The 16001-nt window shown below is 35.2% G+C and overlaps 1 protein-coding gene across 1 annotated transcript in view; it reads left to right on the top strand.

Annotated features, from left to right (window-relative positions):
* DNAH5 (dynein axonemal heavy chain 5) overlaps positions 1-16001 on the top strand; it is a 120115-nt gene that overhangs the window by 84599 nt on the left and 19515 nt on the right. Inside the window, exons 54-65 of the mRNA XM_086897974.1 lie at positions 466-619; positions 1294-1561; positions 2140-2371; positions 3923-4037; positions 4253-4429; positions 7377-7580; positions 8931-9110; positions 9930-10067; positions 10641-10776; positions 12197-12513; positions 13793-13948; positions 14337-14519. Coding sequence (XP_086754100.1) covers positions 466-619; positions 1294-1561; positions 2140-2371; positions 3923-4037; positions 4253-4429; positions 7377-7580; positions 8931-9110; positions 9930-10067; positions 10641-10776; positions 12197-12513; positions 13793-13948; positions 14337-14519 — 2260 coding nt within the window. The remainder of the gene's footprint in view (positions 1-465; positions 620-1293; positions 1562-2139; positions 2372-3922; positions 4038-4252; positions 4430-7376; positions 7581-8930; positions 9111-9929; positions 10068-10640; positions 10777-12196; positions 12514-13792; positions 13949-14336; positions 14520-16001) is intronic.

Here is a 16001-nt window from a genome sequence, read left to right as displayed (position 1 = left end):
TCTTATATAGATATCAGTATTTTGACAACCTTTTCCAAGTACATTTTGGCCTTATTTCATGTTGTTCAACCCAGTGTGGTTTCTTTTGAAATAACTCATAAAAGATAAAAAATAAATCATAAATCCTTCTCTGAATGCCTCAGAATGACTATCTCCCCAGCTGTTTGTAGCACAGGTCAATTTTGGCACTCAAATAAGATGTAGTTTTAGGGAAGTGAAATTATTTTATGTCTTTTGCAGGTGTGTTGGCTGCAGAAGAAAGTGTAGATTCACATGTGCGAATGTCCCTTGGTGTAGGTCTCATCAGAGAATCTATCTGAAATATGCACCTTTTTGCCTTAAGTTCCAAGATATTGTTTCTAACTTAAATTTGCTTGTTGTTTTTCTTTTTTTTTACCCTTTTTGTCAGATTAATTTTTTTAAAAATAGATGAGTATTTGTTAAACTTTTTTTTTTTTTTTGTAGATCATACAACACTTTAGACTTGATGGAAGATCTGAAACTCTTATACAGAACAGCAGGACTTCAAGGCAAAGGCACCTGTTTTCTTTTTACAGACAATGAGATCAAAGATGAGTCTTTCTTGGAATACTTGAACAATGTTTTGTCATCAGGAGAGGTAAAGTGCCTCCTCATGATCAATTTTCTGCTTTTTAAAATTTATAATTCTGAAGCAAAATAACAGAATTTATTTGAATATTGTATTATAAGTCAAGGGATACACTTTCAAAAACTAGAATTTAAGTGCTTTTTATCATTAGAGTATTATTAAAAATGAGTGCGGTCTATAAAATCTACAAAATCCTAGGTTAGAGTGAGAGAAGCTATCTCAAGGGACATGAGTGCAGCTTTAAAAAAATAAAATTGAGACTGGGGAAATATTACTTATGTTTTAAAAAGTTGTCTGTGAAATTAACAGTGTACAGATAATTTTTATATGGTAAATTTATGTCCAGAGTGGATGGGATGGATTTAATTGATTTTATTTACTTATTTATTATTTCAGGATTATGTTTCAGAGTAATTGCTACTAGTTATTGCAATATAAAGAGAAGGAATCAAAGCCTTTGGAGGGTGGGGTTTAAAGTTTTACAGTAAGTTAGATTTCAGTCCATTTAATGGAATCACTTCATTAAAACTTCTTGTTTAAAGGAGTTGGTGGGTACTAATAACTTCAGTGTCTGAGATGTATGCCCCTTCCTACAATGCTGTGTATTAAAAGAGCCTTGTGCTCTATTGACTCTATTTTGGATCATCCCAAAAAGCATGAAAAAATCTTCCTTCTTCCCAAAGGTGTCAAACTTATTTACACGTGATGAAGTAGATGAGATCATTAGTGATCTCATTCCCTCCTGCAAAAAGGAACATCCACGAAGACCTCCAACCAGTGAAGCTCTGTATGATTATTTCATGACCAGAGTCCGTCAGAACCTTCACGTAGTTCTTTGCTTTTCACCGGTAGGTGAAAAACTCAGAAATAGGGCCCTGAAGTTCCCTGCTCTCATTTCTGGATGCACTATAGATTGGTTCAGCCAATGGCCTAAGGATGCTCTGGTAGCAGGTATGTGTAGGTTTTATCTTTGCAGACACATAATTTTCTGATCAGTGGTCAAGTAGCTGTTTTAATTGTGTTGAATTTTGCCGGAAGAAACTTACTTGATTCCAAAATTTTCTTCTTTAAAGCCTGTTGTATTAAGCTGTTGAAATATTTCTAACACAGGAATGGTTTTGAACACAGTTTGATGAAAAATTCCCTGTGAAGATGTCTTAAAAGCATTTGTAAAGAAGACAAAGATGCTACTAAAGAAAGAGTGTATTTGTGAATGTGTCTGTGATAGGGTATACAGAGGAAGGCTGTGCTTACCTAGTCCCTGGTAGGTAGCAGCTAGGTTCAGAGTAAAAATGCACTTGCACACTTTGGAGATGAAAGAATGCCAGATCCTTGGCTATGCTTTTTATTGACAAGTGTAGAATAATTTTCAGATTCTGATAGTGAAGAGTAAAGAAGACTGGGTTTTCAGAAGCTGGGTGAAAGCCAAGATAATACATGCTGACTTGTTTTATAGTGAGTTGTTTATAAGCTAATATGTTTTTGTAAATATTTACTTACATTTAAGCTTTCTTCCTTTCTTTCCTAAGTATCTGAACACTTTCTGTCCTCATTTGATATGGACTGCACTGCTGATATCAAGAGGGAAATTGTGCAGTGTATGGGCTCATTCCAGGATGGAGTGGCAGAAAAGTGTTCTGATTACTTTCAAAGATACAGACGTTCTACACATGTGACTCCCAAATCCTACCTGACCTTTATTCAGGGATACAAAACCACATACAAAGAAAAGCATGCTGAAGTGCGAACGTTATCAAACAGGTAAACTACTCAGGTTACTTCCGCTTTTCTGTAATTTTCTTTCCCAGGTAGGCATATTCTGATATGCTTATGTTTCAATGCATGGCTTGTCTCCTTGCACAGTAAAAAAAAGGTATTTTTAATTCCTAGAATTATGTGAAGGTGTAATTTATTCAAATATTGTAGTTTCTCTTGTCATATAAGCTAAATATTTTATATATTTGGAGGTGATGCATGATGCAAAGGAGTAGTGGTGCATGAAAACAGAGGTAGAGAGAAAATGACGTGGACATAAATTGGTGAACATAAATTGTACCTGTGTGTTTTTAAAGAGTCAAAGAAGTTATCTCCATGTAATTTCATAATATATTGAAAATAGCATTTAATTTGCCAGGCAGCAACTTTTGTTTTCTTGCTGAACACCTGTAGCCTCCTGTTATGAAGGCAGAAGGAGTATCTTTAGTCATTTTATGAGCACAGAGCCTCACTTAGACTCCTGAGCTTTTTACCTGTAGATTATTAAAGTGGTTTTGATATACTTATTCCTATTTTCAGATGCTTTATTAAACTAATAATATCTATTTGCAGATATATCTTCATGTCAGGAAAACCCAACTATAATATAAAATTAGCAATTAATGTATGAGTTGGTGTCACCCTAAAGAAAAACTGGCTTCTCAGTTTTGAGGGATTGTCAAAAAGAGTTGGAAGCCTTAAAGAAAGGCTTAAAAAAACAATTTATTTTCCTTTGAAACATTCTTTGTCTTCAACGTCAAATTGAGTTTGAAACCTGTAGTTATGTTAGGGGTGAAGGCTTGTAAAAGACAAGGGTGTTGCCATGTTTTCTACCTTCAGATTTACCAAATTAGTTCATGAAGTCAAATTTCTTCCACATAAATTTAGTTGCACTGTCTGAATTGCTTTGTCAGGGATTACACTTTGTCTGTTCTCCGATATTTGTTCAGCTGTCTGAGTACTGCATAGCCTTTGCAATAGCAGCCTCTGTAGAGGTCCTTAAAACTTGTCTGAAAAGTCCCAAGTGAAGAATTTTTGATAGAAAAAAATCACTGTTGAAGGGGAATTTTAATGCTGAATCAGATAGGTCTTACCTCAATGTTATTTTTCTTTTACTCTCTTTTGTTTGGTCTTGGATTATTTTCAGTGCCCACTTAAAATAAGAAATATTGATTTTTTATAATTTTCAAAATTTTGGTAATCAGAAAAAGCTTTCTGCTGTACAGGACTCTGTTCTTTGAGCATTGGCTCAAGAGAGACAGTGATATTTATAGAAACGAAGTGTAGGATTTTTATGCAAAGATAAAGACATAGTCGTTGATTAGAAGTGGGTAAAATTTCAAGCCACAAAATTTATTAATGTACTTTATTGTCCACTTTATTGATTCTGAAGATATGAGAAAGGTGAAAGTTCTTGTCCAAGTTTCATTTTTGGCGTAAAACACCTTTTGCAAGCTTTCATTCTGGTTGATGTGATTCATTCTATAGATGGAAAGTATAGTGTAAATTGTGCACCATAGCGAATGAGATGCTTTTGATTTTGCTTTTTAACTTCAGAATAAATACTGGTCTGGAAAAATTGAAAGAGGCCTCTGAGTCAGTGGCTGCTCTAAGCAGAGAACTGGAGGTAAAAGAAAAGGAACTTCAAATTGCCAATGAAAAAGCTGACATGGTATGTACAGCCTTCAAAGTGTGTTGCTGTTGAATTTTTTTTTCTCCTTTTATTCCTTCTATTTTGAAGAGATGAATCAATTTAAATGAAGTTAAGTGTTGTAAAGAAAGGGTCTTGGAGAGAATGATCCTATTTGACTTTTCTGGAATTGGGCAGACATGATTGTGTAAAAAAAACTCTTTTAACTACGGCATGTGGGTTTTCTCACATTCTAGGTATTGAAAGAAGTTACTGTAAAAGCACAGGCTGCTGAGAATGTGAAGGGTGATGTTCAGAAAGTGAAAGACAAAGCGCAAGCAATTGTAGACAGTATCACGGTTGACAAAGCCATTGCTGAAGAGAAGTTGGAAGCTGCCAAGCCTGCTTTGGAAGAGGCAGAAGCAGCCTTACAGGTTAGTACTTGGACCCTGTGTAACATTACCACTGAGAAAGTGGATGTCTTTGAAATACAAAATTGCAGGCATATTGCATAACTCTTGGCAAAAAATAAATACATGTATTTTGAGACTTGTTGGATTCAGTTTTGTTTTTCTTTTTTCATGTGAGTATCAACACCCAAATAGTCAGTTTTCAGAAAAGGGAAACTTTTAACTTTCTTTGAAACTGTAATTAACATTACATGCGCTACAGGCTGATGTTAGACTAGTAACTGAATATTGATACAATATTAAACAGCTTGTGTACACTGAGTGAAGTGCTCTCCATATAAAATCAGTTGTAATTCCATCTAAATCCAAACCTTCTATTTTAAGTTTTCACAAAGAAATTGCATTTTCAGTAAGTTTTCTGGTCCATTATTTTCTATATTTAAAAAAAAAATATTTTCTTAGGAGTTGTGGCATTACCAAGACTGCATTTCCTTCACCATACTTTTCTTGTAAAGCTTTTTTAATAGAATGCCCATATATTTAAGATTTAAAAAGAATAATATTAATTGGTCTTGCATACTATTTATTTTTATGTCTGCTCAGCTGTCTTTATAGAATGTGCCTCAAGACATTTTGCTTCAAGCAGTAGTAGTGGAATCTAAAATATACCTGTTAGATGCATGCAGGGAGCTCACATCTCAAGAAACATAAAAGTATGAAGAAAAAACCTGAAGGATAGACAAACCTCAAAGGGTTTTATGTGGATTTACTGGAAATTATACCTTTCCATTTGAGAGGCTGCCAGCAGTTGTAATGGTTAAAGACTGGTTTGAAAGAATGGCATTTTAACTTTGAACTCTAGGGTAGAAAAATTTTATGGGTCTTCTGAATGTAAATTTCACCTTGAGTGAAAGATGTTTAACAGTCTCTGACTGCCATGATGCTTAAAGGACAGAGTGCAAAAGTCTAAATAAAGGTTGATGACCTGACAGCTGGGAAGAGTGAAATAAAGGAGAAGGTTTGTATTATAAGACCCTGATATATAGCCACAGGGAAAAGGTTAAAGAACCAGCCACAACAAAACCTGGTAGCAGGCAGGCATTCTGACAAGTGGAAAAATAAGCAATGTTAATTAGTCAGCATCTACAGTATAAAGAGGGCACCACCATCCTGTGTCTAGACATATGTCTTATTAAAGCTTACTTTCTGCTTTTGACTGAAATGGCTGAACTAAAACAATACTGCTCTGGAAATGTAGGGTGCTAATAAATGAAAACCTGATTTCAAGAAAAAACAACACTGGCATTATTGTAAAACTTCTCAAAGGGAAAAAATATTTGGGCTTAATCTTGAAATTATTGAATTTTCTGTAATAAATTGCATTGCCTATGTCTAAAGGGGAAAGGCAAACAATCACAAAAAGAGATCTAGTAGAACATGTCTATGTATTCTAAGCCTCCCTCCCTCCCTGCCTTCTTGCTTTCCTGCCTGCCTTCCTGCCTGCCTCCCTCCCTCCCTCGTTTCCTCCCTCGTTTCCTCTCTTGTTTCCTCTCTCACTCGTTCCCTCCCTCCCTCCCTCCCTCCCACATTTCCTCCCACCCTGCCTGCCTTGCCCACCTTCCCTCCCTCCCTCCCTCCTGGCCTGCCTCCCTCCCTCCTGGCCTGCCTCCCCTCCCCAGAAGGGTGGGTACACAAGATCTTGTAAGCATTTCTAAATATATAATGAGATTATTTTTTTAAAATTTGACTAAGAATTGTCAAAGTTCAGTAAAACTTTGTTGCACTTTGCCCTGTAACAAAAATAGCGCATTCAGTGCACAGCTAGAGACAAGGAAATAAATAAATAAAATTTAAATGTAACAATTTTGCCACAATTTGTGTGTCAGCAAAAAATGGCTGAGCTGAATTTCTTAGCAGTGACTAAGAAATACTGGTTAAAATTTTCATGCAGATACCTGGAAAAATTCTGGTGAATTATTTGGTGCACACTGAATCCAATAAGCAGCGAAAAATTGAAGGGAAACAAAGGGCTGGCAGAGGGGAGGTTATCTGGATAGCCTGCAGTACTTTGAAATCCCTTTATTGAAGTATAGACACAAGTAATTAAAATCTGTCTTTGTGAATTCCCAGTGAGGTGTGTGCTAGGCTAGAAGCAAGGTGTCATAACACTTGCAGTAATCTCTTTTATCCTGTTTGGGCTGTTGTGTACTTGGACTGATGTGAACAAGCAAAGCTTCTGCTCAGACTTGTGTGTGTTGTAGGAGCGGGTCTGCCCATCAGCAGTTCCCATTGTTCAGTGGTTTTGTTGCTCTGTATGTGGTGCAGTAAGCACTACTGCTTGAATCAATTCTCTAAGGAGACATCTTCAGCTGACTTTTCTGATAAGTCTTTTCTGACTCATGATGTCGAGTTATGAGTTACAGTGTTAGACTTGCACCCCAGGCTTACTTAGCCTTCACAGGGCCTAGGTTTTCATACCTTATTGTAATTTATTTTTCTCTCAGGCCTGCTCCTATGCCAGGAGTATTCCTGGTAAGATGTATTAGAAGGTGCAAACATATACATATGCCAGGCTTTCTCACTGGTTTCCTTAATTTACCTTAATTTTCTGTGTGTCCACGAAAAGTATTTCCTTTCTAGACTCAGTTTCTGGTCAATATGCTCACATTTAAAGAAACAAGTAAAATTTCAAGGTATTTCTGCTTTGCTGTTTTTTATCATCAAAACAGTTTACGGTAGTTTTGAGTTTTAAGGTGCTGCTGTGAAGGTCCCGTGCTGAGGTTTCCTAGTACTTGATAGGAGTTACTAGCGAAAATCGGATTGTGGGGTCCTTCTAGCTTCATGCTTTTTAGCGGTAAAAATAATATAAGTATTTCTTTTCTTCCATTAATACTGTTGGTGAGCTTATGTTCCATGTTTTATTAACTGAACAGTAACAGTAATCACTTTTCCCTTTGTTTTAAATTCCTAGACAATAAAACCTGCAGATATTGCCACTGTCCGCACACTGGGTCGACCTCCTCACCTCATCATGCGAATCATGGACTGTGTGTTGCTGCTCTTCCAGCGTAAAGTCAACCATGTGAAAATTGATCAGGAAAAATGCTGTACTGTCCCATCATGGCAAGAATCTCTGAAGCTGATGACAACAGGGAACTTCTTACAGAGCCTGCAGGTGCTTGTGCAATCTTTATTTTTTTTAATAATGTAAGAAAATAAAGGACAGTGCTTTCTCTGGTGTTCATACAAGAACAAATGTGCAAGGGAAATCACACAATAGATGTTAAGGGCCTAAGAATAAATATGTCAGAATGAAATAAGCTTTAACCGTTCTTGCAAAGTCATGTTATAAATCAATTATAATTTTTCTGAAGTAAGGCAATGAAATTGTTTTAGGTGACAAATGACCCAAAGCTTTAAGCATTTGGTTTGGATAGCCATTACCCATTTCATTAAAGCTAATAACAAACATATTTTTTTCGGGTATTTAACTTTCCATTAATTTTCAACATTGCAGCTTGTGCACTGGCTTGAAAAAAGCATAGATGTTTATTAGGATGAACACAATCAGAACTTTTTAAAATCTCGGTTTTTTTGGTTCATAGCATTTGTCTAGGGAAATGGAAACAAACTGGTAAGCAAATACCTATTCATAAGTAAACCTAATAATATTGTGATTTATCTAGTGGGAATAAATGGTACGTTTTCCTGCTACACGGAGTGTTTTCATCCCTGATTTTTGCATTTTTAGTTTACTTAATTTGTCACTGGTCTAGTAGGAGGCTTGACCAGTTTTGTATGGTTGATAGTGGCATGGGTGTTATTTATGTAGTATTCACATTGAATCTACTTGTAAAGGTTTTTAATTTTGAGGGACTTCAACATTTCATTTTGCTTGTGCTTAATTAAACCTATTTGTGCTTCAGGGAACAGCTATTTTTCAAGTTTGTCTGGGATATTATACTTTGTAAATAAATTTGAGGGATAAAATTGAGAGCTTTTCAGGAGGAAAAAGGAAAAATGGGCTTTTTCAAGAGAAGAGTAAAAATACATTCTTTAAAAAATTAAATACATTCTATTAATTAGACAAGGTAATTTAAGGGTAAGATAGCTGGCTTGCCCTTTGAAAGGACTGTCTTGTAGAATGTATATTTTTGAACAAGAGTTTAGCTCTTTGTTTTCTTTTTGAAGATTTTCAAAACTTGCTATGTCTTAAGCAAAATAAAATTTCAAGCAGGACCAGTGATATTTTGAAACAATGATTATCTGTGTGACAGTAATGGTGAGTGTGAGATAGCAAACATCATAAATGAAGGCAAACTTTTTTCCATGTTCTAAGTATATATAACAATGGAATGACTTTGTAAAGGTCTCAAGGATACATGTGAGAAATAACTCCATATTAGCTGTTTGTAATAACACTTGTGATCCTTGTAGTTTTCTATGTGTTCTGAAATACATGTATATATGATTTACACTAATTACTTATATTTTGTGTCTTGTACTTTTAAAAATTTTTATTCAGCATTTTCAGAAAGACACAATTAATGAAGAAGTGGTAGAACTGTTGAGCCCTTATTTTGAAATGGTGGACTACAACATAGAGACGGCTAAGAGAGTATGTGGGAATGTTGCTGGCCTTTGCTCATGGACCAAAGCTATGGTGGTTTTTTTTTCCATCAACAAAGAAGTATTACCTTTAAAGGTATGTCTGTAGTTCAGTCAAAGACATTTCTCCTTCTCATCCTTACCTGTTTACACTTGAGGATTTAATCTGTGGGAAACTTCATCTGCCTTATTTGAACTGGTGCTTCCCTCTCCAGAAATTTATTATCTTGTAATTCTACAATAAAGTTATATTTCAAATGTATGTAAATTGTCAAAATTATGAAAGAGATGGACTCCTAGTGAATGGGGTTAAAGCATCTGTCATCTAGTTAAATACACTACTGCAGTTGCTCTTTTTTTAAAAATTTTGAATTAAGTAGAAAAAAGCCTTGAGATTTAGTTATTTTAATGTTCCAGATCTCAGTTCATAAGAAGATTGTAGAGAGACTCTTTATCAGTGTTATGTAGAGAAATAGAACAGGCCTAAGTAGTTAGAATGAAAGTCAGGAAGAACATGGTCAAGTATGTTTAACAGACAATAGCTTGTATTATGATAAGAATGACTGAGAAGGGAGCAAAATTTGTGTTTCGACCTAGCATATTGGTTGGACAAATCAAGTAGACTTCTAGAGGCATCATTCTCTTCTGCAAGCTATGTCAGACTAACATTTGTGTCATATGAAGAATGACTGACATTTCCAGAAGTATTTTCAATGATTTTTTTCTAATTGATATTAAACCAGCTGTTCAAGTGCAGCTATCTGAAATAAGAATTTAGTTTGTTGAAAAAATAAAAGGTTTTGCTGAGTGATGAAATCTCTCCTGAAGAATTTGTAAAACTTTCTGAAATATATTATAGCAAATGCTTTGAAGATCTCTGTGTATGAATACACTTTTATGTTTTTATGCTCTGTAGGCTAATTTAGCAATTCAGGAGAAACGCCTAACCAACGCTATGCTAGATCTGCAGAAAGCTCAAGAAGAACTGGGAGCCAAGCAAGAAGAATTAGATATTGTGCAAGCAGAGTATGAAAATGCAATGAGAGAAAAACAGGTGAACTGTTCTTCACAGAAGTTTCTACCCTTGCTTTAAGGAACACTTAATGTGTTCTTTCAATTTCACTATTATTCCTTGAAAAGGATGGTGATGGACAGAAGATAAGAGATAGCTAGTATTGGAATACTGCATCTTCGCTTTCTACCTCTGTCCTTGCCTCTGATCCTCTTCCATCTTTCCTCCCACCCGTTCAAGAACTATTTTATTTGTATTCTTTATTTAGTGCCTACTATTGTAACTTCAAGTTTCAGGTATGCTGGATATGTATAATTGAAATTCTGATTAGAATTCCACAGAATGAATAAGTATCAAGAATTTTACATACTATTCAACAACTGCACCAAACTAAAATTAAGAACAGAAATATTAAAAATAAATATTGAATCATATTTCTGGGAGATGTTGATAGTTTGTCCTGATATATTTTTCCCATTTCACTTTCCCTCCTCTTCATGGTGATAGAGATGTTTGAGACTATATTTCTAAGCTGTTGTTTATCTACTGGTTGTAGAGATTTTTCTAGTCTATCAGATATGTAAACAATTTCTGTTGGTGCATGGTTTTCTCTAGACTTTGCTGGAAGATGCTGAGCGTTGCCGACATAAAATGCAAACTGCCTCAAGTCTTATAAGTGGTTTAGCAGGTGAAAAAGAGAGGTGGACAGAACAGAGTAAAGAATTTGCCATGCAAACCAAGAGGTTAGTTGGTAAGTTTTTATCCAAACCTTTGAAGATGGAAGCAAGTTGAATTGTAATGGGTAGTGAAACTAAAAACATTTGAAACATCAAACTTTTCCTTTGTATCTTAGGTCCCCGTCTCAAAAATGAGGGTAATTATTCTAATTCCCCTGCAAAAGCCCTGTTAGGTGAAAAATAAAGATAAGGCTAAAGTTCACATTAAAAAGAAAAGATAATGGATGCTGTGAATGTGGTGGCACATATCTGGGACACTAAAATTTTAACTTGACTGATGCTTGTAGGTAACAGTCCAAAGAGACTGATATGTTAGCAAGTGCCAATAAAACGTGTATAACTGAGAATATATATAGAGGCAAGTAAGACTGTCAGGCACTGACATTTATATGTAAAAATCAATATTTTTAACTGCAGTTACTAATGTACATAAAAATTTGCTTCTTAGAGGTCATTATTATTTTTTGAATTTTTACTTGTAAATTAACTCATTAGTCAGATCAATAAATGAAATTTATCTCATCATTTACTGTGGGCTGAAGTTTCTTCTCTGCCCTCTATCTTGAAAGGCTACAAAAAGCAGCCTTGTTTTATAGGTCGTATTATAGTAACTAGGTTGTATTTTATTTGCTGGTATAATATATACATGAGTATTAACTTTTTAAAAATGTGGGATACCTTCCCCACAGATTCATCCTATTTCTTTTATAGATAACTTGAAAATGTCCAAAAAGTCTTAGCGTCAGTATAAAAGTGTGATATCTTCTCCAGTTTAAATCTTGCATTCTCATTTCAGAAGTACAAAACCCTCTCAAACTATGGTGTCATGAAATTTAGGGGGAAAATTTTGAAACTGAGCAGAAGATTAAAAGCTGTCACACATAATACCTCCATAATGATGTCTGTGACAGTTTTTATTACGAGTACTCATCATTGTAATTTGTTTACAATAATAATTTAATTGAATTAGTACTTACAAGGGGTTCTATCCCGCCCTCTCCCATTGTTCCTCCAATCACCCCTCCCATTGTTTAAGCCTGTTCTTATGAGTGCACAAAGAAATAATGGAATTAGAAATTTCTGAGTAAGTTCTCTCTGCCGTGTCCTCCTTGTGCAGGATCTGGTGTTTGGAATAGTGTTACATTTGTGTTGAGTTGACCTTAACAAGCTTCCAAATGCTGATCTCTTGATTCCTACAATTGCATAGTAAGAACAAAGTAAATGTGTCCTCTACTGAAATGTACCATTGTCATGCCATACAATGAGCCTTGGAAAAAGGATTGATTTGTCTTCTTTATGGGCCAAAGTGTATTCTTCAGCTACCAGCCAAAACATGTAGCAACTAGTGAAGGAAACAGCTTGTTCATTGATAGAATTGGCAAAGTTGTAACACTTTGGTTTTGGTTTTTTGTTTCCCTCCTTTTTCTCTTTGAGGTGATGTACTCTTGGCTACAGCTTTTCTGTCCTACTCTGGTCCTTTTAACCAAGAGTTCCGCAGTCTGCTGTTAAATGACTGGCAAAAGGAAATGAAAAGCCGTAAAATTCCTTTCCGTAACAACTTGAATCTCATTGAAATGTTGACTGATGCTCCAACTATCAGTGAATGGAACCTGCAAGGATTGCCAAATGATGACTTATCCATACAGAATGCGATCATTGTCACTAAAGCATCTCGTTATCCTTTATTAATTGATCCACAAGCACAGGGTAAAATTTGGATTAAAAATAAGGAAGGCAGAAATGACCTTCAGGTAATGGAAATGCTTGTGCTTTCTTAATCCCAAAAAACTCTTAGCTTACAGAGCATTGCAATTCAGTGATTCGCCTAATGCTTTATAAATGCCATTTATATAAAAAGTTTCTGGTTTGAAAATAACAAATATCTCAGATATATTTTAGTGGATTTGATATTTGGCTAGAGGTGGATGTGTATTTATTAGCACCAGTCACTCCATTTGTTTAAAGACTTTATTTTAATGAAACATAAACTTTGGAAAATAGGCTGGATGGGCGATGTCTGGTAATAAACATGTTTTCAGAATAATCTAAGTGTTAGGAAAAAAGCACCAACTAGTTGATTAATGATTAATACAATTTCATGTGTTTATAAATGAAGATTCACAGCAAGATATTTTTTCATCTTTTAATCAGAAATTATTGTTAATTTCCATTGTCTTAGTGTGGATGTCAGCTGCTATGTGCTCTGTGAATATACAGGGAAGATGTAGTGCTACAGTGTACAGTCTGAGAACGCTGTACCTGAAGATAAACAAATTAAATTCAAACAAGAAAATATGAGAAAGAATGTCCTTAGTGGCTACAATTATGATTACATCAATAAACTAGCTTTTAAAAAAAATCCCTGAAGCCATAAATGTAGTTTGTGGTGTTATAATAGAGTAGTTCTGATAATATTACTATCAATTTCATGCTGATTGTTATCTAGGTGTGGAAACCTTTAATGGTTGCTTAGTTATGATAAAAACGTTTATTAGTTTGTTTATAGTTTTATTAAAGTCTAAGCTGAATGTGCTTTTTGAACATATTGAAAATCCCACTTATACTGGGGTCCATTTGAAGCAAAAACTGTTTAAGGTCCTGTTCCATGTAAACCTCTAATTTTCAAGTTTTTTAAAAAAACCTCCCTGAATACTTATCTTGAAATTGATTCTGCTGCAGTTTGACTTGGAGATGTTATCCAAGATAAAATTGAAGGTTCTAAAAGGTTCCTGTGAATTTTTTCTGTAAAATTCTTGAGTAATTGTACTCAGGGGATGTCAAAACTGCAAATGCTCAGCGCTGCTTTATTTCTACCTTTGCAGCTGAAAAATAGAACTTTGCATTCCATGAGATCTGGCAATAGAGTATGCTGATGTTACTGTTCCTTGCCTTAGTACTAATCTACTCACAGGATCATTGTTTTTGGCAGTAAAGAAAGTATTTCATTTAAAGAAAATTAAATAATTTATAAATATAAAACTAACAAAAAGCTTGGTAAATGGGCATAAAATATTACATCTACGTTTTCAGATCACTTCTTTGAATCACAAGTATTTTAGAAACCACTTAGAGGACAGTCTTTCTTTGGGAAGACCTCTTTTAGTAGAAGATGTTGGAGAAGAGCTTGACCCAGCACTTGATAATGTTTTGGAAAGAAACATCATTAAAACAGGTTCAGCCAATAAGGTAAAAATGAAACAAATGAGCAAATGTGGAAATTCCTCTTTCCTTCCCCTCCCCACACCATCTCCTTAGCAAAATAAATATAGTACTATAAAATATTAAACTCATTTAAACTTGATTAATGCTAATACAAGAAAAAATAAGGTAGAGTTAAGTTCCCAAAGGTTAATATATTTAATGTAAGGAGTTTCTTTTTCCTTTGCTTATGATAATTTTTAGAATTTGAAATAAGTCTGGAATAGGCCATTTAAAGTGGTTCTTGACTGTTCTCAACAAATTTCTTGCATCAGGCGTATGGTTTAAAACTGGATTTTTGTGCCTTTTGCAGTATCTGAAAAAGTGTGTATAGGCTCTTGATATTTAAAATATTCTTTTTAATATTTTTCTTAAGGTGAAAGTTGGTGATAAGGAAGTAGATGTTATGAATGGCTTCAGACTTTACATTACTACAAAACTGTCAAATCCGTGTTACTCTCCTGAAATTAGTGCTCAAACCTCCATCATTGATTTTACAGTAACCTTGAAAGGTCTTGAAAATCAGCTCTTAGGCAGAGTCATTCTCACAGAGAAACAGGTAAAAGAATTAAATGTATCTATTTTTCCTGGCTGTACCTGTAGAATGCTTAATTTTATTACTCTCTATTCCCATATTGCAAAGTAACTTTCTCTCTCTGTGTATTGTGATTATTCTTAATATAATCTATTTGTAATGGTTTAAAAAGTGGCACAGAAGCAATTGACTCATTCATGTGGAAGTTTCTCTGTCTCTTTATTATTGCAACTGTACTGTATTAACCTCATTTTTCTGCCTCATGAGAATGGCCTGTGAAAAGCCAAAGAGCCTGCAATCAAAACTGATCTTCTTCTGTCTACACTCTGGAGCTCATGGCAACATAACCTAGTGCAAAGAATTCAGACTTAGTTACTTCCTTGCTCCAAGGGAAAATGGGCTACCTACTTATTTTGTCATTGCAGATATATTAGTTGAGGAAGTCCAGGTTCAGGATACCAGTCCCAATCCACATGCCACCTGCAGTTCTGGAGGGAGGTTGATTGGTATCTTTTTAAGTATGGGACAGCTAATCCCTGTAACTATAAGGTCAGGCAATGTGATGTCGTAAGAAACACTATGCAGCTATGACTGTGTATTTACTAAGATTTGGCAATAGTTCCAGTTCACCTTCACTAGAGAGGAATAACAGGAATATCTTTGCTTCCTTATTGTGGCATCTGTTGAGGTTCTCCTGTCCTTCCAACATTTCCCTCTGCCCCGCCAATGTAAGATTTTTCTTATTAATAGCCTCAGTCATTTTGTTCACATCAAGTAGTTTAATTTCATTCCCAAACAGTGAATGGATCTTGTGAGAGAAATCACACTCAATCTGTTAAGATCTGCTTTTTGTCAGACAGCTTCATTGCACCATCAGCTTCTCTTCAACCACTGACAGCCTGTCAACCCACTATGTAATGAAATTATCACTGTCTGTCTAAAACACGCTGTGATGTGTATATTCACAAAGCCTTATGCCAAACTTCATTTCTTGGGCCTTGAAATACAGTACATTCCTCCAGGAGACAAATTCCTCCAGTCACTGCTGTTGCTGTGTGGTTGCTTGGAGGACACAGGAAAGGGAGGAGCTTGACTTTTCTCTGAGGAGTCAAGAAATAGATGGAGAAGTAAGAGACTCAAGTTGGAACATGGGGAATTCTGATTAGATATTAGGGAAAAAAGAATTACATTGAGAGTGGTTAAACGCAGGAGAAGCTTAACCAAGGATTTTGTGGAATTTTTATTCTTGGAAGGGTTCAAGATTCACGTGGACATTGCCCTAAGCAAATGAGCTGTTCAGATCTGAGCAGGGGTTGAACTAATTAATTTCTGTAGGTGCCTGCCAAATTAAAATTATTCTACTATTCAATGGCCTCTTTGTCACTAAATGGGAATGTCTAAAAAGTGGACATATGGTGCTCTCTCTACCAGCTTCTCAGTGTTATACTCACTATTGTTTTATTTGAAACCACCTGGAGATATTTCCTCTAGATAAATGATGAGTGT

The sequence above is a fragment of the Cyanistes caeruleus genome, chromosome 1 (assembly GCF_971803275.1).
Source record: "Cyanistes caeruleus chromosome 1, bCyaCae1.hap1.1, whole genome shotgun sequence".
NCBI classification, from domain to species: domain Eukaryota; kingdom Metazoa; phylum Chordata; class Aves; order Passeriformes; family Paridae; genus Cyanistes; species Cyanistes caeruleus.
This window is presented reverse-complemented; position numbering and strand designations above follow the sequence as displayed.